The 20194-nt window shown below is 36.8% G+C and overlaps 1 protein-coding gene across 4 annotated transcripts in view; it reads left to right on the top strand.

Annotated features, from left to right (window-relative positions):
• The window catches only part of DCLK2 (doublecortin like kinase 2), a 73588-nt gene that overhangs the window by 23332 nt on the left and 30062 nt on the right, over positions 1 to 20194 (top strand). For 2 of the 4 annotated variants that reach the window (XR_011903411.1, XM_072335075.1), the window contains exons 3-6: positions 13310 to 13412; positions 15172 to 15273; positions 16449 to 16499; positions 18828 to 18922. Coding sequence is in view for 2 of the 4 variants with exons in the window: in XM_072335075.1 (XP_072191176.1) it covers positions 13310 to 13412; positions 15172 to 15273; positions 16449 to 16499; positions 18828 to 18922 (351 nt within the window). In the remaining 2 variants the exon portion in view is untranslated. The remainder of the gene's footprint in view (positions 1 to 13309; positions 13413 to 15171; positions 15274 to 16448; positions 16500 to 18827; positions 18923 to 20194) is intronic. The other 2 variants (XR_011903412.1, XM_072335076.1) reach the window with 1 other exon arrangement.

Here is a 20194-nt window from a genome sequence, read left to right as displayed (position 1 = left end):
TTCTGCTTACACTGTATCCTAGATGACCCTTCTTCATCTCTTGGGAGTTGAGAGCAAGCCCAATAGTGCTTAAACATTTGCCTGAAATGGAAGACTTCAGTTTATCCATCTGCTTCCAATAAGGATTCTTGACTACTAATAAGATAATAAAAACTACCGGTAACACCAGTACCAGCTTTCTTGAAGTTAGTCCTGTCACCAGAGACTTCCCTAGATGTTTGCGTAGCATTTTGTTTTTCAAAATCATCTCTCCTAAGAGAAGGAAAGAGAAGTCCATGATATCATTGTATGTAGGATGTACAAACTATTTTCTACCCACTCTCCTAGTTACAAAAGATAAAATTATAATTAAAATTGTCAACTGATAAGCTAAGGAAAACAAGAAGCACACACGCTCTGTTTTTTCTCAAGTGCTTGGACACAAGTACTCAAGGAACAGCGAGGTATATTTACAGGACAAACTCTTGAGAATAAGCTTTGAATATCTCTATTAAATATGATTCCCTGTTCTACTGCTTTCAGGTGTGGAGCACATATTTGTAATAATTTCAAACTCTTAGTATTTCTTTTCTCCTATTTATTCTCATTCATCTGTAACAGCGTATATTGATGACAGTATCTTGAAATCACATCTGCATTAGAGGAAGTATATGCCTCAGACTGATTACACAATAGAGTTTGAAAGTGGGTCTTCCTCTCAACTGGAATTGTTTCCCAAAATTTTTCCAAAGTGGTAGTCACTGTGTTTCCATCTTGTCTCAAAAGCCAGTGGCTATTGGTATGTTTCCTGGTAACAGCAACTATTGCTGCTCATTTCTCTGAGCTTACAGTTGCTGTACATATCAGGAAAGCAGGGATGGAAAACTGGAGTCCAATATTTTCACATTTGGTCTCTACCAAGAATCCTTGTTAGGACACTGGGTAAGAACTGCAACATTTCCTCATTTGCTTAAAGGAAAAATGTGCTCTGTGGAGATCAAAATGACTTGAAGTAAGAAAGCCTTGGCAGATGTGCAATGAGATATTAATTTCAACTGTGTAAATTGACTTTGCTAGGGGTGAATCTGAAGTCAGATGCTCTATGTGACCTTTTTTTCCTTAGTGTTTTATTTATCTATGTATAGTTATTCTCAAAATTATTTAAATGATTCATCCATTCATACTATGAATCATTTTTAGACTAACTAGCCTACTTAAAAATATTTTTAACTAGGGGCTAGATAATGAGTGCGTGATTCCTAGATGTTTGCAAGAGATCCTCATCTGTAAACTATCCTCATCTGTCAGGAAACAAGTTATAGTTTTGTCTTATTCTATAAAATCATAATTTTTAATCATAATTTACTATAATAGAAAGTGTAGGTTTTCTGTGAAATGGAATATTTAGGATTTAGTGAGAAAAGTGACCTTTATCAATTAAGTTCTTTATCATATACATACACTTGCATTTGTCCATATATTTTGTAAAACACATTAAAAAGTTTTATGATTTGTACCTTCAAAACAACAAAAACACTGTTAGATATTCTTTAATAGAAAGTGCAGTTTAAGCAGATTGTTCACTTCTAATATCCAACTGCAGTAGATTCTTTGATGGTTAAATCTGGCTGCTAGTTCTTATATATTAAGCTGTTCTTAAAATCTCAATATTCACAAACACATATCCAGCTATTTTAAAGACTGAATTCTCACATCAAAATTTCTACTCTGAGAAATTCATTTCCAAAAATACCAGCACTTATGCCTAGGTAAACTTAAAGTTCTTGGTAGCATCTGGGCCATCTCCAGCTGCGTTGTTACAGGGAATAAGCTGAAGGTTATACAGCAGTAGACAAACTAGTCATTTTTGAAACAGTTATTATAAAAGCTCTGGTTGCACACTGCTAATTCTGCCTCACTTCTGTAGCATAAATGGGATGTCTACCTTTCCCTACTTAACTGTGACCCTTCTCCATCACCTTATAAGTGGAACTTCTGATTTATGTTTCTTTTTGCTTTTATATTTTCTACTATTGTGGTGTATTGGAAATACCTCAAGTGAATTTGGTCTAAAGGTGATTTTTCTCCCCTGATTTTATGCATCAGTAGTGTCAGTGTATGCAAAGGAAAGTAAACAAGTAAAGTACCTCATCTCTTTATAAAGATGTTTTAAACTTTCACTCCCATCTCCAACACAAACTTGGAGGCAGTTGAAACATTAGTAGTATTTGAAGTATTTTAAGTAGTGTGTATTTTCATTATGTTATTCTTAAATTTTACTTCCTTTTCTTGCCAAGTTACTTCCTGTCAATGGTTTACAGACTGGTTCAGCCTGGTTCCATCACTAGAGGCATGGAGGGACCCATGGAAAAAGAGAAACAGGGAAGAAAAGGGGAAAAAGGGTAGAGAGATGGGCCTAAACACAAAACAGCGGCAACAATCTGAGGAGAAGCAAACTAATTTACTAATTAAGATATCAGAATGCAAAATAGCATACTATAATACAATATAATAGAATACAATTAGAACTGAAGCTAAAGAGTATCTGAAAGCCGAAGTCCTTGCTCTAATGCTGAGGTGAGATGATCTGGGGAGCTCACATGCTGCTGGGATCAAAAGGGAAAAGGGGAGGTCTCGTGACCTTGCCAAGGGTCTTATTTCCTCTCTAAACGCAAAGTCCTCTGGAGTATGTAGCTCTTCTCTTCTGGGACAGCTACCCAGAACTGGAACAACAACTCTTTAACTCATGGTGCTCTTGATGTGGAATACCGATAACTAAAAAATCATCAAAACTTGATATTTCCCTTTGTATATTTCTTGCAGTACTAACTTACAGATTCACAGGGCAATACTCAAAATTTTCTGAAGTATTTCTGTAAATTTAAGCTTGAGGTGACACTATCTAATAAAAGTAAAGCATACTTTACGAGAGGGAGACTGCATTTCTGCTGTGAATTTTAAGGTGTTTATTATTATTATTATTATTATTTTATTCTTTATTTTTTAGTCAATTGTTTTTAGCGTACTTCAAAATATTACAAATAATTGATCCAAAGGAGAGAAAAGAGTCTTTCCAGGTGACTGAGCAATTTTCCTGATCTTAACTTTTGTACTGCATGCACTTTGTACTGTGTTTTTTAGACTGTTCTCCAGCTAGACCTTGAAGAATATCCATATTGATAGATACTGAATTGGGAAAATTCAGCACAAGTCCAGAGAACCTGAAAACTGCTCACTTGCAGGCTTTGAGCTTTCATGTTTTATTTAATTTGGATCTTAAATAGAAACAAGTAAGTCATAAAGATTAGTTTTAGACTTCAGTACAGTACTTTGGAGAAAGTTCCTTTCAGTCCATACATAATAGTAATCAGATTTCAGGATGACTGAGGTTATTAATAGTTCTCACTCCTTTAAAGGCACCATTGTGTAACCGTCACATACAGAATGTAAATATTTGTATAATAACTATACAAAGGATTGCTTTAAATTGATCCTTTGAAATTCAAACAATTTCAAAGGATTGTTTAGACTAGAAAGTAGAGTTCTAGTGCTTTAGTCCCCTTTCAACAAAGGAAAACCTGGCAGGAAAACACGCACGGAATATGCAGCAGATGCAGTTTGAACCATGGATTTCTGGACAGCTGCAATTGGCTTTTCCATATAGTACCTGAATCAGCAGTTTCAGCACAATGTTCATGGAAATCAGATGGTTTGTACAAACCTAACTAGGAATAGTAAAATAATATGTGATCACTGTAAATTCAGGTTCAGATTTCACTTCACTTATCAGGTGTCTGCACCTCCACCAGAGATAGTTCTGGGGTCTCAGGAAAGTAAAAGAAAGAAAAAAAACAAAACAAAACAAAACCTCACTTCCCTGATCCATATGTGCTTTCTAGAAACCTTTTAGGATTGTGCCTTTATCTTGAGAATAAATGAGCCATGTTGCCTCTTGTTCTTGAGATCTTCCACTTGCAATTAAATTAAAATGATTTGTTAATGAGACTGCTTGAATCAATACAAACCATGTTGCTAGACATCTTCCTTAAGGCAGTTTCTATGAGTGTTGCTTCTTCAGGAAGACTTTGCAAGCCAGACAGGTATCTGCCAGCCCATTTTAATGTACCGGTACAGGAAATGTCAGGGTAAGTAAAATCAATTAACTATGATCAGATATGTTCATGTAGATAAGAATTAGGACTCTTGCAGTGAATTTGCCTAAAGTAGCTGGGCTTGTGTTCTAATTTTGAATACTAAGTCAGTTGATCACTGACATGGCCCCACAGAGACCTGATTGGCACACACAGTGAAACTGTACCCAGAGCTAGTAAAAACAACATATGTTCCCAGAAGCTGCTTAGGAAGCTCTTTAAGCACTGGCGAATATCTGTGAAAGCTTTAGACCTTGAGAGTAGAAATAAGGACAGCAGTAACCTCCCAATGGAGGAGTAGTGGCAGAACTATACTCCTGCTTTAGCAATAGCTACTAAATGGATTAAGGCTAATACTTCTGTATACAAGTGTAGGAGTGGTTGAAATTCAGACCAGGACTCCAGTGCATACAGAAATTCTCTCAATGGGAGAAACTAAGGGGAATGAGTGTAAACTGAATCTACACTATGTATCACACATAACTAATATGTGAGATTCAGTGATAGTATCCAGACATGTCTTTGTGAAATGCCCACTTTCCGCTTTTATGGCCTGTATTATTTTAGGACTGTGGTGCTATTTCAGCATTTGAAAGAAATGTCAGAAATTATCACTGAAGAAGCATTTCTGCTTTTGCAGAGCATCAGATGCTCGTGGCCAGAGGAGGAAGAAAATGACAAATTTTATGCTAAATATTTGTCAAAAGAGAATTTTATGTATTTTTTTTTAGTGATTCTTCAGGATCAGAGAACTGGTAAGTTGAACCATGCATGTAATGAAAGTTAGTAGAAAGCAAAAAGATTAATCATGTTATATGCCTCTTAAATTAGGACGCTGCTTACCTTTTGGAGACGAGAGGAATAAAATCTTGACCTGACTACAGAAAACTGTAGGAATGGAATTAGTGCCACGTTGTTGTATGTGCCACAGGCAGTAGTTGGTAATGACAGCCTTGCCACAGTGTTACTTTTGTAATTTCTCTTCAGAGCAGATGCGGAATCTGCTCCTGATGTGCTGCTAAGTAGCACTTCCTGGCACTGCTGCTAGTTGCAAAGTGTGTTTGTGATCTTGAGACAGCTTGTTCTCCATTTATACCAAGGTATTGCAAGGTGAGTCTAGTGTATGATGTGCATTACTGTGCAGTTGCATACCCAGATGCAAGCTGTGCATTGCTTTTGTACTACATACCTCCATTCTGTGTGGAGCAGGCATGAACTTACAGTACATTTCAGTTCCAGAAGGATCACTTAAGAGAAGAGATGCAATTGCAGCAGGACTTGGTTGGCTGTGTTACAAACAGCAGTGAACTGGCAGCAGCCCAGTCTCAGCTGCTGGTGGTGGGACCCAGAATGCTGATATTTTGGCTTATGCAAAGGTTTATACTAGTGCACTGCTACCTTGGATTTGAGCAGAATCCCATTTAGAAATTACTTGTAGATTTATATTTTTGGAAAGCAGATGCTTGTTTCAGGTGAAGTACCAGTGAAATGAATAGATCTTTATAAGCATACAGATAGAGCTTTTTGAAATTGCTGCATTTCTTTCCTCAGACTGATAACTACTCGCACTACAGATTTCCATTACTTCTTCTGGTGACTGAACTGGAAGATGTTTAAGCAGGCAGAAACAGGGATGGGAAGGGGAAGCTGTGAGTGATGCTTTCTTCTGAGTCATCACTGGAATAAAACGTTTATCAGCGTTTTGTGCACCTCTGTCTGTATGGATAAATGAGTGCACCTGTACCTTAGTATTTATTTAACTTATTTACATTTATTTTTTTTAAGTGTGGATGGGGGCACCATGCTGTTAATTATATATTATTTATTATGAGCATTATATATTATTATTATATATTATCTATTATAAATAATAAAAGAAATCTTCTGTAAGGAGATATCTGAGGAGGAGAAAAACTGATTGATCATCAATCCTATTTGTGAATTAAGTTTGTCTTCTGTTTTGTATCCTTACTTTTGTTTTAGATTATGTAAAAGTCTTTCTTTTTCAGAAACATGAATTATGCTTATATGGATATTATTTATGTCTTTGAATTCCTTTTCAAACAGTGAGCACGTTTCAGCCTGATATTTTAGACTGGTATAATTTCCCAGAAATATAACAACATACCACCATCTCCAACCTCAGTATAATTTTTATCTAGTTATGGAATAAATTGAAAAGCTACTGCAAATACACCTTTCTGTCTCTTTATAAAATGTCTGCTTAGTCTTGGTTAGGATGTTGTTTTCTTAGGGAAAGGAAAAGGAGGGAAGTTTGAAGTTTTTGGTTTTTTTTGGTTGAGCAAATTAATCCTTGTAAAAGTAATGAAAAAACTGTAACCTGAGGATACACCAATCTTAGTTATGCTGTTATGCAAAACTATGTGTTTCCATCAGCTGCAGCAATAGGTGCCTTTTTGAGCCAAACTGAGCAGCTTGATGCCAGCCTCTTTAAACCAGAGCAGAGCAAAGAGCAAAGTCATGTAGCACTGTAGTTCAGATTCAGGCAGACTGAGTTGAACCTTGATTAATTCCGCATGTTGGCAGCTGTTATTGGGAACATCATGAGAAATGCCAGAGAGGTGCTGCAGCCAGAGCAGCTCTCTCTTCTCATATGCAAAATAAAATGGTTGTGTTTCACTGTGGTTGATTATAGGACCTGCTCACAAACAGCAGAAGCTTGGGATTGCAGCAGATTATAGCTGTGTGCCCCAGCAGCACTTCTCATCTAAAAAGTCAAAGGAATGAAAGTGAATTTCATTCTTCTAAGTCCTCTGTAGTACGTAGGACATGAATTCCATGTTTGTCAAGTAAGGTGATTCTAGCTAAAGGTGCTGATTTCTTCAGTAGTGCAGAGGAGCTAGTATTGTGGAAAATAAACAATATAGCTTATAATTTAATGACATTTGCATCACTGAATCCATATTTTACTGAACTAAGCCAGCTGTCTGTTCTTAGGTCTGCTTTTTCTTTTAAAATTATTTCTCAGTACAAGTTGCTTTTATTTTTAGACTAGCTACTCGGGACTAAGATGGAAGGTAATCTGTATGAAGTCAGGTACTATTTTTGGTTCCGCATTAGTCTTCCCAGTTGTGCCACTAAAGGAAAGAATCTGTTATGCTGACTTATTTGAGCCGCTGTGATTAATGCCTCTGTGTGCAAAGATATAATTCTGGTAACTGAAAATGCTGTGTTTTCCTCTTCAGACAGACTGGATTATGGTCATGAGTTTAACATCAGTTAATTCTGCTTCCAGTTTCCAGTTATTTCCAAGTTTAGTAGGACTGTTGTTTGTGTTTCTCTTTGAATTGGGAAGCGTGGTTTTGAACTTCACTGTCATATAATACACTGAAACAATCAATTCCTTTTTCAAGTAGTGGATAATACTGGGATACTTACTGGTTGTACTGGGGTGTTTTTTGTTACAGAGAATGATGGTATGTTTTGTATAGTGTGAGTGAAAATTATTCGAAATTTACAGAATTTTAATCCCTCTCAACTGTAATTGTTCCTATATCTAAGTATCTGCACATAATTAGTGCAGTATCTGAAATACTTCTTTGCATAAAGAGGTCAGGTCTTCCCTTTGGAAGACTAGTGAGTAGGCCTTGCCAAAAAGTCCTACAGAATTGGAAGATACATGATAGGAGCACACATATTGTGCATATTTCTAGAGCTTATTTTTCTGGCAGTCATTTCAGTTGCAGTGAAGCTGATCCATCTGTTTGAAATGCACCCAACTGCAATCTCCCATTTCCGCATGTATTCATTTTCTGAATAAAACTCTAGAGATATTGAAAAATAGATGCAAAAACCTGTTTACATTTAAAATTAAACTAAAATGTGGTATGTGCTGTATTCTGTCATCTGTTCCACATAGCTGCATGAGCTCTGGTGCCCTGACCAGTCTGTTCACGCAGTCTTTCTGCACTGTCATACTGTATTAGGCGTTTCCTGGGCTTACTGCCAAACTTTTTCCATTTACAAGGCAGCAGGCGAATACTTAACATTTGTTTTCTTTCTTACTCTTCAGATTCCCTGTAGGACAGAAGGATTTTGTCTCCTTCATTTTCACTGCTGTTCCTCATTACGGGGTATCTGTGAAAGAAGGTTCATTTTCTGATTACGACTCTAAGAATGTGTCACAGTCCATGATTAAATAGTTATTTAAGAAGCTGGCCTAGGAGCATTATTCTTCTTTTCTTACAGTCATTGTTTCAATATCTTTTTTTTTTCTTTTTGTTCTTTTCTTTCCTTTCTTCTCCCCCCCCCCCCCCCCCCCACACACACACACACTCAGTATTTACAAATTATTTTAAACACACATATTCAAGAAACTTTTCTCACTGTCTATTGAACTTAATGAGAGAAAAGACAATCAGACAATGCCTTGTGGACGCTGTAACCTAGAAAACAGATTATAACATATAGCCATGTCCAGCAATGTCCAGCAGCTTAGTGAGGGGACACTGCTTGATCCATCCATACAGAGAAAGGAGATGTTTTCACAGACCGGCTAATTGAGGTTGTTAGGTTGGTATTAGAGCATCTGTGTAATTGATAAAAATAAATAATTTTTAAAATACTCATTATTTTGTACAGAAACATAAGAGATTAGTATAAAGGAAAGTCTTTCAATTGTAAAGTAAATTTGCTGGTCTCAAGTCACCAACATGCACAGGCATATAACAAATCAGGTAATGAACTTTCTCGTCTTGTAACAGTTGTTAGTTTTGCATTCTTTCTGTGTGACCTGACCTAGTTAAGCCTCAAAGACGGCAAGTGCTTCTTCTCTGCACCAGCAAGAATTTTATTATTCTGCCTTAGATTCCAGATTTACCACATGTTCAGACTAGTAGTGTTTTTGTTGCTATTCCTGTGTACTCTAATGTGGGCTTCCATGCTTGCCTGGCTCTTGTGTGGTTTATTTTTCACCTGTTTCTAATTCACTTAGCAAGGTTGCCCTTGACACTTTAATTTCTGCCAAGTGAACATGTTGTTAATTAGAAAGAATACTGGCAATTCCAGTACTTTTTTTTTTTTTTTTTTTTTTTTTTTTAAAGAAGGGTATATCAAGGATTCACTGGCTTATGACCTTTATTTGTAGGTGTCTTCTTCCAGGATGTATCCTGGCTACTGGTTTGGCTGTTCTCTCACAGTTTACTGAAGACCTGTCAGGAAATGTATTTCAGTATAAACAGGCAAACAGCTGCCTTAAGCTAGTGCTGAACCTCTTTTGTTCTGTTCTCAGTTTCAGTAGTGAAGGACACTAATGGTTTAGTAAACACCTCTATCTCTTTTGGCTTGGTCAAGTTGTTCTGTGGCAGTGCAGAGACTCAGGGGAAGTTCCAAGGTACGAAAAGCTGTGTTAAATACACAGTGCTCAGTAGGAAGGGGTGGAACTGCCCTTTTCACCTTCCCCTTTGAGTTCCTGAGGATGCTCGGAGGAAGTACTTCCTTTTGAAAGTTAGGTCTTCCCTTGCTGGTGGCGAAACTAAAATAGAAAATGGAAAATTGCCCTTTTTTTGCAGGACTGCTTTGCTTGTACTTTGCTCTTTAGAATATACACAAACCCTTGAACTGCGGCAATGCTAACTTTGTTTGAAAAAGTGAAACAAAAATGCTGATTACAAAGCTAGCCTGTAAAAATAGACAAATATTTTACTTTTGCTTACTCAGAAAGAAAAGTTTATGCAAAAGGCAAAACTGTCAGGGCAGTACAGCTGTAATCTGGTCCAGTCAAAGAGGAGTAGCATTTCTCAGGAGAGAAGTGAAGACCGGTCAGACTGAAGGTAGTAGCCTGGAGGTTATATCTAGTTCTGTCATGCTGGCATTTAATATGTTTTTTTGGTAGCAATTCCTGGGGGAAAAAACAAACAAACTAACTAAAGCAAAACAAAACAAAACAAAAAAAAAAACAAAAACCAAAACCACACTGCATTTCTTCAAGAGCTTCAGCCTTTAATGCTTGTCACTACCACTGAGCTGAAAACACATCCACAAATCCAGCTGCTTCTCTTAGCTTCTCTTTTGCCTCATATCTTAAGCACTTCCTTTTTCAAATATTTATACCATATCCATACATACTTCTTTTCCTGAAGTCAGTAAATATATTTTTTTCTTTACTGTTTAAAAAGAAATGAAAATAATCGTCTCTGCCTTTCCCTTGTAGTTCAGTTTCCATCTGATGTGGGGATTTTGTCATCCAGAGCAGATTTCCCCAGATGCAGGGTGTGGCTCTGCAGGCTTAAACTGAACAGTCCTGTTGCTGATACTTCAATTGAATCAGCCATGCTAAATTGAACCAGGCCATTTGACTTTACAGCTCATCATTCTACGTTTAGAATGAAACAGAGCTGTGCAGCTGCAATAAATAACAATTTATTCAGTGAACTCTTGGCTGGAGGGTGTTGATACTGATCTGCTGTGTGGTGTTTTTTTAATTTGTCACCAATTGTATTATCTGTGTTTCAAAGTTACATCACAAGCGCATGTGTTAAAAGCTTGAATTTTTTCATATTAGAACTTGAAATTAGTTAAAGCCCCCAGGCAATAGTTAAGGAACACAATACTATTTACTTCAGTGTGTAAATTTCTTTCCATTCCACACAGATGTGTTTGGGACAACTGGATGCCACACTTTAAGGATATCTTTTCTTTGTGAGCTGTTGCACTGTTGTTTGGCATGAATAAAGTAAAAACAGCATTGTCATAATCTGCAGATGAAGAGGTCAAATACTGTTATGTTTTTTATCCAGTTTTGCTACGTCAAGAGCAGTATTGTTGGCTAGGGCTTGTGCTCTGGTTGCCAGTCATTGCTTTCCGCCCATTACTTGTCCTTCTTCTGGCTCACAGTGTGACACTGGATGCTCTGACTTGGCTTACATGTTACTGGTATAACATTATTTCTCTGATGGAAATATATACCATTTATTTATGAAATATCCAGGGGGAAAAAAAGATAGACGATAATTATATTGTCAATTTCTACTATGTATTCTTGTGTGAGGAAACTATGCATAAGTCTATGGAAATAAATACCTTTTTTCTTTCTTTTTTCTTTCTTTCTTTTTTCAATTCCTTTATTCCTCACCATTTAGAAAAGGTTTTAAGGTGCGCGTCCAAGGCTATTCCAGTCATCTTTTGTGCAGATATTTGTAGATTCATTGGTATATAGAACTGCTCTATAAACAGCAAAAGGATGATACCACACATGTATTTTCCACAATCTGACATAAGAGGGAGAAGCTTTAATTAGAGCCGGATTCATTTTAGCACAGCATTTAAGTGTGACCAGCTCAAAACAGCTCTACAGGGGCACTAGAGGCACATGCTAACAAGTGATGGGCGTACAGAGCCTCTGGGAATGGCTCCCACTTTGGGACTTTGGATGTGAGCTTGTGCTTCACAGAGTCCTTCTTTCTGTTTCCAGTGGTGCATCCAGGATGACTATTTTGAATGCTTTCTCATAGCTTATCTTATATTGGTGGGTTTGAGTTGGCTCTTGAGTTCTCTGCCCTCCTACTCCTTTCAGGTGGGAAGGATGTCTGGTCTTTTTTTTCTAAAGCTTGCTTTTGCTCAGTGGTGATGCTTCTGGCAAATGGAAGAAAAAATTCTGAAATCTCTGGAAATGGCAGAGTTCAGTTATTAGTAGAGTGTTATTAAGTAGAGGGGAACACATCCCATGTTAGCAAAACTCTTAAATTTGTACAGCCTTTTGAATCAAGCTGTTACTGCCTCTTTGGTAGCAATTTCAAGTGTAGCTTAAAATGTCTCTAGGCAATGTGACTAGATCGTTGTCGAGACTATAAGATAAAAATAAAAGGATTTTGTCAGTGGCTGGAATCCTTTGTCTCCCTAATGCAGTGAAAGAAATACTCAGTACTGCAAGTGGCACAGCATGAGGACAGTACTGGAGGGGCACCTGCTGCTGTTCTGGGTAAGCTGCCATGACAACTGTGCTGCTTCTGGCTGCCTGGTCTCTTCTTGCAGAGCACACAGGGTCATTGGTATTCTGAGTGCTGCCTGCTGCAGGCAGCAGCAAACCCTCCCTCCAGATCTGCCAGCGTTTGCCATTATCACCCCGGGTAAATTATGCAAATGGTACTGACAGGTAGCTGGAAAGGAGAAGAAATACACGTTTCCCTAGAAACAGATATTTGTTTCACCTGGTTAATTAAATGGTTTTGCCAAATAGTTCCATCTTTCCTAGCTCCTGCCTGTCTTTTATTCCCAAATCTCATTCAGGGTATGCAATATTAAAAATAATGTTAAGAATAACAGAGAAAGGTGTGGGGAAGATTGGGAGTAGGAGAGGATGTAAAGCAATTACACAGGAAAATGTTGATCAGATTAGTTTTAAGAATTATCTTGCTACTTGTAAACATTTATTTTTTTTTTTTCCTTAGAGTAAATTAAAAGCATTTCATTGGGATTCATTTCATGGCATTATTGGTTTTAATTTGTTCTAAAGTAGATATTTGCTTGCACACAAACTGACTTCTTGAGGGTTGGTTGTTTTTTGTTTTTATTTTTTCTGTGATCTTTGCTTTTGTACCCTCAAAGAAAGTCTAAAGCATTTGTCTTTTTTAAAGCCTCATCCTTCTTGAAATAGATTTAACATTAGTACTTTAACAGTTAAAAACAGAATGAGCTCTAAAGGGCATGGAAGGATCTCTGCATTTTGTTTTTTCTTGAACGCCTTTTAATAGAAGGGACAAGTAGTGGTTTGGTTTGGTTTGGTTTTGCGTGACATTTAAAGATGAAAATTAAATGCCTTGAAGCATTAAAAAAAATACTACAGAAGCAAAAATTTTATCAGAGTTTGCCCACAAGCCACTAATGCAAGAATACCAGAAGCTTTAGTGCTACCACTGGGGTTTCTGGCTGCAAAGCCATCACCATGCACGTATAGGCAAAAGTACAGGTATACATGTAAGAGCAGGTTGTCTTGGAGGTAAGGAGCAGTAGTGCTTACATTCTTGACTGTGAGTTTTCCTGCATAGGAGGAATAGCTGAAGCACTTGAGAACTACAATGACTTATTATAGAAGAACATTACAGTGAAAAGGAGCACACAAACTTATTAAGAGTTGCTGACTAATGGAAGATTTAGCATTTGAAAATAGTACATTTGTTTATTTTACTCTTTTTTTTTTTTTTTTTTTTTTTGCCATTAAGGTGACATGCTTGCAGGACTTCTTTGGAGATGATGATGTCTTCATTGCATGTGGACCTGAAAAATATCGGTATGCTCAGGATGACTTCGTTTTGGATCACAGTGGTAAGACTGCGTTTCCTTAACCCACTAGAAACAGTCAAATTCATTGAGACATCCTCCCCTAATCTCTGGCCACTCCTCAAGAGCTATGTGATATAGGAAAGTATGCGCTGGAACATATTTTCATATCAAAGCATTTTCTCAAGCCATCGTCTATATTCTCTATATCAGTTAAAATGCACGAACAAACATGATCTATTTTCTTTGGAAACAAATCCTGTCCCTAAACTTGCCTGGAAAACAGAATTTCATTTTAAAAGGTTCACTTACATTTCTAATTTTTCTAAAATGAGTTATAAATGTTTTCTTTTGACAACTGTGGTCTACAAGATGGTCTCTGTGTTATTGTCTTCATGTGAGTTTTGAAAAATCATATACGTCACTGCTAATTTCAGATTGTCCTAATAAACAATTCATATTTAGTTCTTGAATGCTGTAGACCAAATGTGGAGCTTGTTTATACTGTGAGAGTTTCATGGGTAACAGTAATTGCCCTGGCAAGAATAATCAGATTATATGAGGATGGCTTTGGATTGTGTATTTATGCTGTTTTTTCTAATTGTTATAAACACTGTAATTTCATTACAGAATCTTCTGTTATACTAAGTAGTATAGTTATATGTCTAACAACAGTGTTTTGTACACTTGAATGTGTTGGCAAAATCAGCTCTCTACCATTCTACTGTTATTGCCAGCATGCTGCTCTTCTAGAACTACCAAAGTATGTTGATACAAATAAATGATATTTTTTACATGCAATTTTAAACTAGCTGAGATCTTGTGCAGGCAGAGAACAAGACTGTATCACCTCACACTGCAAATTCTAGTCTGGACAAAAATATAAATACTTTTGTAGACCTAGTGGGTATAAGTTTGCTTTTCTCATTCTAACATGCACAGACTAAGTACGCTGATTTCCTTACTGGGAAACTAGCAGCTGGGGGTTTCTTACTCGTGTGGTCTCTTCACCTTCAATGGTCCTTGTTTTCTATAATACTTCTGGAGGTCTTAACAAGTAAAAGTAATTTCAGTACAGAGTGGATCATGGCTTGGGCACACCGCTTTACGTATCGTTTTTGATGATGACTTGATAGCATAGTAATGGTATTGCCATCATAGTGATGAATAACAGAGACAAAATTAAGAGGGAAAATGATAAGATTAGAAGGGGAGAGATTTGCAGTAGATGCTAACTGTAGGAATTTGAAATTTTCAAAAATGTCAATACATGTATGATTATTTACTCCTTTCCTATATGGTTTGCCTTTTATTTCATGATATATAGTTGATGGTAAATTACAGTAATCTGTTTTCTCAGCATTTTGGAAGCAATAGGCATTTTTCACCTCTTCAAAAACTGTTCACAACATCAGTTTCTTGCAAGAGAAGGTAAAATAAGCTTGCTGTGCACTTACCCTGTATGAAGCTGCCATTACAGCACACAGGATTTACTGAACTATCAGAGGAACATTGTCATTGGCTAACTTCAATCATTCAGCTGTGCATAGGTGCAAACTTGAATCATGATCATAACCCAAGTTCAAGACTTCCAATATGACATGCGGAATGTTACATAAAGCATTTGGCTCAAAAATATTTTTATGACGGGTAGGTCAATCCTGAGATTGACTGTTTCATTTGGTTTGGCAAGCATATTTGGAAAATACTGACATTCTTTTTCTGGATAATAATCAGAAACTGCAGGGTCTGCAGGAAGCTGGTACGCTGAATTGTGTTTGAAATTCATCTGCTTGGTTTGCAGAATGCCGTGTTATGAAATCATCTTACTCCCGATCATCTGGCATGAGGTATTCTGGGTCCAAAAGTCCAGGACCTTCACGTCGAAGCAAATCACCTGCATCAGGTACAACTTCTAGGATGAGCACATAAAATACACTCTAGCAGTGGCTTAAAGTGTTGAAAAAGCTATTGGATCTTTGTGAAGTACAAGTGCTGTGCTTTGTTTCCTGATAAAGATATTTTATCTATTTCTCACATAGATTTAATCATAGAATCACAGAATCATGTAATGGCCTGGGTTGAAAAGGACTACAGTGATTATCCAGTTTCAACCCCTCTGCTATGTGCAGGGTTCCCAACTACCAGACCAGGCTGCCCAGAGCCACATCCAGCCTGGACTTGAATGCCTCCAGTGATGGGGCATCCACAACCTCCTTGGGCAACCTGTTCCAGTGCGTCACCACCCTCTCTGTCAAAAACTTCCTCCTAATATCTAACCTAAATCTCTGCTGTCTTAGTTTAAGACCATTCCCCCTTGTCCTATAACTATCCACCCTTGTAAACATCCATTCCCCCTCTGGTCTATATGCTCCTTTCAAATACTGGAAGAATCTTGTTTTTCCTGCTTTAGTTCTGCATTTAATTTCTAAGTATAATAAAACTTAATTGATTTCCTTCTCTCAGATCTGGAGAAGTAGCCCTGAAATCAAACCACTGAATATGTAAATATACCGTGCTCTGCTTCAATTGTAATTTTATGTGCATAAGCTCCTGTGCGTGTATTCAAAACTGCAATATGTTCCATATTCTCACATCCATATCAATATTTATTGCTTAACTAATGCTGGTTAAAGTCGTTTTATGTCTGTGAGATCTTGAAAAGTAGAATATTTGTCATCTGTTTACAAAGTTGGCATATTTAATTGAAAAGCCTCAAACAGTGTTTTTCACAAATGATCTGTATTTCATGTAATCCTGTTAACTGTGATGAGATTACATGGGATATATAAGAATATGTAGAATATATATATAATATATTCATTATCAACAGGGAATTTTAGGCAAAGTATTTAGAAATCAGCACTGTCATTTCCTTACTTATTTTTCCATTGGCTAGGTTAATCTGAAAATTTATCCAAAGTGTCTGCTGTTTATCCTTCTATTTACTTGCTTTATTTTTTCTCATGTAGATTTTAGTTATCCTTTTTTTTCCCCTTCTTTCTTTCATGCATGTTCGGGGCTGTTTAATAACTTCTCTCCTTAATGTCTTTTTCCTTTGTGTCAAACATATGAGTACAGTTAAGAGGGGTGGCCACTACTCCAGTGCTCATTCTTCAGCAAAATCCCCAGGTGAGCCATTACTGTTATGGCTGTCTATCACTAGTGTGTCTCCTTCCTCTCCACTTCCACTTTCCTCTGCATCTGTGCTTATTTTTAAGGTTGAAATGCACATTTTGCATTTACTGAGCCAGAGCCATAATGCATCCAGTGTTTTTGTGAAAAGTTGGTCTTTGACTGGGATAATCTAAATGAATCTTTACAGTTGTTTGTTGGACATCTGCTAATGGTGTCAGTGTTACATTTATAAAGGTTACTACAAGAAAACAAGCATTCTGAGAATCAGAATGTATGTGTATATCATAACAGAAATGTTCAGCTAGTGCAAAAATACAGGGGTAAGATCTGCTGACAAGAGAGGTGCAGATATGCGTACCACACCTTTTTATTTGCAGTCTCTTGCTCTCCTTTTTTTCTTGTGGTGTTTTAGAACTTAGGCTGGAGTGACAAGAAATCTCTTTCAACCTTCAGTTCCAACTGAAAGTTTCACTGATATTGCCCTAAAACACTAGACCCCTTACAAGTAATATATGCTTTCATTAGCAAATAAGTTGTGACTTTGGATCACATTAAAAGTTAACAATTTGAAAGCTATTCATAGGTTTTACAGTTTTCAGCATTCCGGTACAGTAAATTGTCACCTAACATGCACTATTTAAGGAAAAACAGAAGATCTTTTTTTTTTCTGTATATTCAGGCTGCTTTATGTGTAGAAAGAATACTCAGAAGTACTTATACATAGAAAATAGTTAAGAAAGGTAAGTTTTCTATATACATGAAATAAGTAGCAAATCAACTTAGCAAACAAGCTAAGTGTTACAAATAAATACAGATTGCTTGTGTTTTCTAAGTTAAATAAAAAAAGAAAGAAGAAAAAAAAAAAAAAAGTAGAGCAGACTGCAGGGGGGTTGGACTTATCTACAGAGGTCCCTTCCAACCCATACAATTCTTTGATTGTGTGTTGTATAATCACAGAAGGAAAATAATTGGAAGGAACCTCAGTAGGTCATCTAATCAGACCCGCTCACACTTGTCCAGCATGCACAGCTAAGATACTAGGACAGAGCTGGAATACTGCGAGTGCATGGTGGGATATTGTTCCTTAGAAAAGAGGGAAGATTGTTAACCAGCCAAATTCACAGGTACAGTTTAGTGGTGGTTCTGCCAGTGCTTAAAAGGATGACAGTGACCTAGAGACATTTAGAGATGACTTACAGTGTAGGCTTCAATGGTTATTTTCAGGAAAGACTGACTTATCTGTGAGTTTCATATAAAAGAATTTGTGAAGAAACAAAAATTGTTTGCTTCTGTAGTAATAGTTGGTCAGTTTGTTGTTCACATACTTTACAGCTTGGAACTATTTCTAACAGCATTTACTAGACCTTTGCATTTTCCTACTTGCAAATTCCTTACAAAACAAGGAGGTGCTGACATGCCCAGTTCAAAGAAGTTTATGTAAAACTAACTGATGAAAAGTACCATATTTACAGATCTGCAGAAGGGACATATGCTTCTAACTTCCTTTTACTTCTTTAAAAATGCACTTAAGCTGAACTTACTTATCTATTGCTCTTGTGTGCAACTCTTGTGTGCAACCCTTGTTAAAGTCAAACTCAAAACTATGACTATTGACTAAATATCATTTGCAGAAAAAAATAAACTCTTAGTCCTGTAAATGGTTTGGGAACCAAGTGAAAAGCTTTCGAGACAGACTTATTCCGTAGCTGAATAGTTGTACCTTAACATCGCACTTGAGAGAGAGATATGGTTATGAAGGAATTTCTGGAAATTATAGTGCAGTCAGCCTGGTCTACCAAGTGATAGACTGCTGAAGTTGTAAACATAATATTTAGATATGCTCAAAAAACAGCAACAAACAAACAAACAAACAAACAAACAAAAGCCCACCAAAAATGTTCTGTGTTCTGCTAAATGTTACATCTGAAAAGTAAAGGGAGAAACAGACAACCATGTGTTTCCGCTTATGAACATGTTTTCTCCCCATATTTTGTGCTATATCACAGTAAATTATGGAATGTAAAGGGATTATGTCTATTATAAAAGCTCTCACAATTGCAAAGTACAGAGCTGACTTTGGAAGAGCAATGTAATATTTGTGTATTCTCTTAAACCCGTATCTAGCCACATGGGTTTTGGGGGAATAGTTGTAGTTGTGTGGCATGTGATCACATAATTTATTCCTAAATGCTGATGAGTCTGTTTTGATCTTTGTGTACAGATTTTAGTGATAAATAGTCAGAAAGAAATATTATGTTTTAAGGCTAGTTAGGTGGGTTGGTTTGTTTGTTTTTAATCATCTCCCATTTGTTTGCTTGGCAGTTAATGGAACCCCAAGCAGCCAATTATCCACTCCAAAATCTACAAAGTCCTCCAGTTCTTCACCAACAAGCCCAGGCAGCTTTCGTGGACTCAAGGTAAGTACCAGAACCATAAAAATATTCTCTATTAATTGATGTATTAAAATAACACTGAATAATAGTAAAAATAAATAAATAAATAAATAAAAGCTATAATTTTATAGAGCAGCCTTGCTAGTATGAGGTTAAAGTCAAGGTTAGAGTGGAAAAGGGAGCTGAAGAAAGATTCTTGTATTTTGTCTTTGGTTTGCAGGATGGACAAAACTTAAGGAAGGCTGAGGGTGGTGACAGTGGTTTGAATATGCCTATTATCCTTCAGTTTTAGCAGCGCTGCTAAACTGCTCAGAATTTCATCAGAAGCACCCTTCCTTCACCTGTGGCACACAATTTCACTACTTAATGCAATCTCCTGACAGAAAGAATGAGAGGGATTCCTTTGAGAGCTGCCTGAAGTCTGGCAGATTTTTCTTTGTGTTGCACCAAGAGAATTCTCTGCCTCTTGTATTTAAAAAACAGACACATTTACAGTTCTTAAAGGCTGCATGCAGCCTTTTGCTAGGTAAAATAAAAGGAATGGTCGGGAGCACACAGCAGAGAATCATACTGCTGCATGTGTGCAGCTGTCCTTTCAAGGAGAATCTTATGGAATTGTGAATTGCAGCTTTTGTGAAAGCACACTAGATGGCTTTCTCTCTGATTATTGTGATCAAGAAATAACTCCCTTTGGTGAACACAAGAGTTGTGAAGAGGCTACATAATTCTGTGGAGAACTGTTGTCTGAATTAGGGGTCTGGCAAAAGAAAGTCATTTGAATAGTATTTAGATCTGTTTTTTGACATGCTAATTGTTACCATGTCTTTATTTTGCAAGGAGTAATCTTTTCTCTAGATACTTGAGAAAAGACTTTGATTTCCATGTTAAATTTCAATATATTTTAGTTGTTTGGTTCATTGAGACAATTCATGTTGACAGGATGTACCATTCCATAGTTGCTTTTTGTCCAAAGCAACCAACATAGATTGATCTTTGTTTATAAAGCACTTTCAAGAGCTGCAATAATTCAGATATTGAAAATTGTAGCTGTGGTGCTCAATTTGTCTTGACAGCTCTTACCATAAATCTATGGTAAAGGATGCCAAAATTAGCGGACATGAAGCTCTCAGCTGGTCAGTGCAATACTTAACAAATGCTCATTACTGAAATTACAAGTTTAGAAACTGGATAATTAGGCGCCTTTTTTTTTTTTTTTTTTTTTTTTTTTTTTTTTTTTTCCCTCTCCTTACATTGTTTGATAGATTAAAGCTCCATTGAGAAGGAGATAATTCTGTT

This window comes from Excalfactoria chinensis, chromosome 4, assembly GCF_039878825.1.
Source record: "Excalfactoria chinensis isolate bCotChi1 chromosome 4, bCotChi1.hap2, whole genome shotgun sequence".
In the NCBI taxonomy this organism is placed as follows: Eukaryota; Metazoa; Chordata; class Aves; order Galliformes; family Phasianidae; genus Excalfactoria; species Excalfactoria chinensis.
The sequence above is the reverse complement of the archived record's forward strand: the minus strand, read 5'-3'. Positions and strand labels throughout refer to the sequence as shown.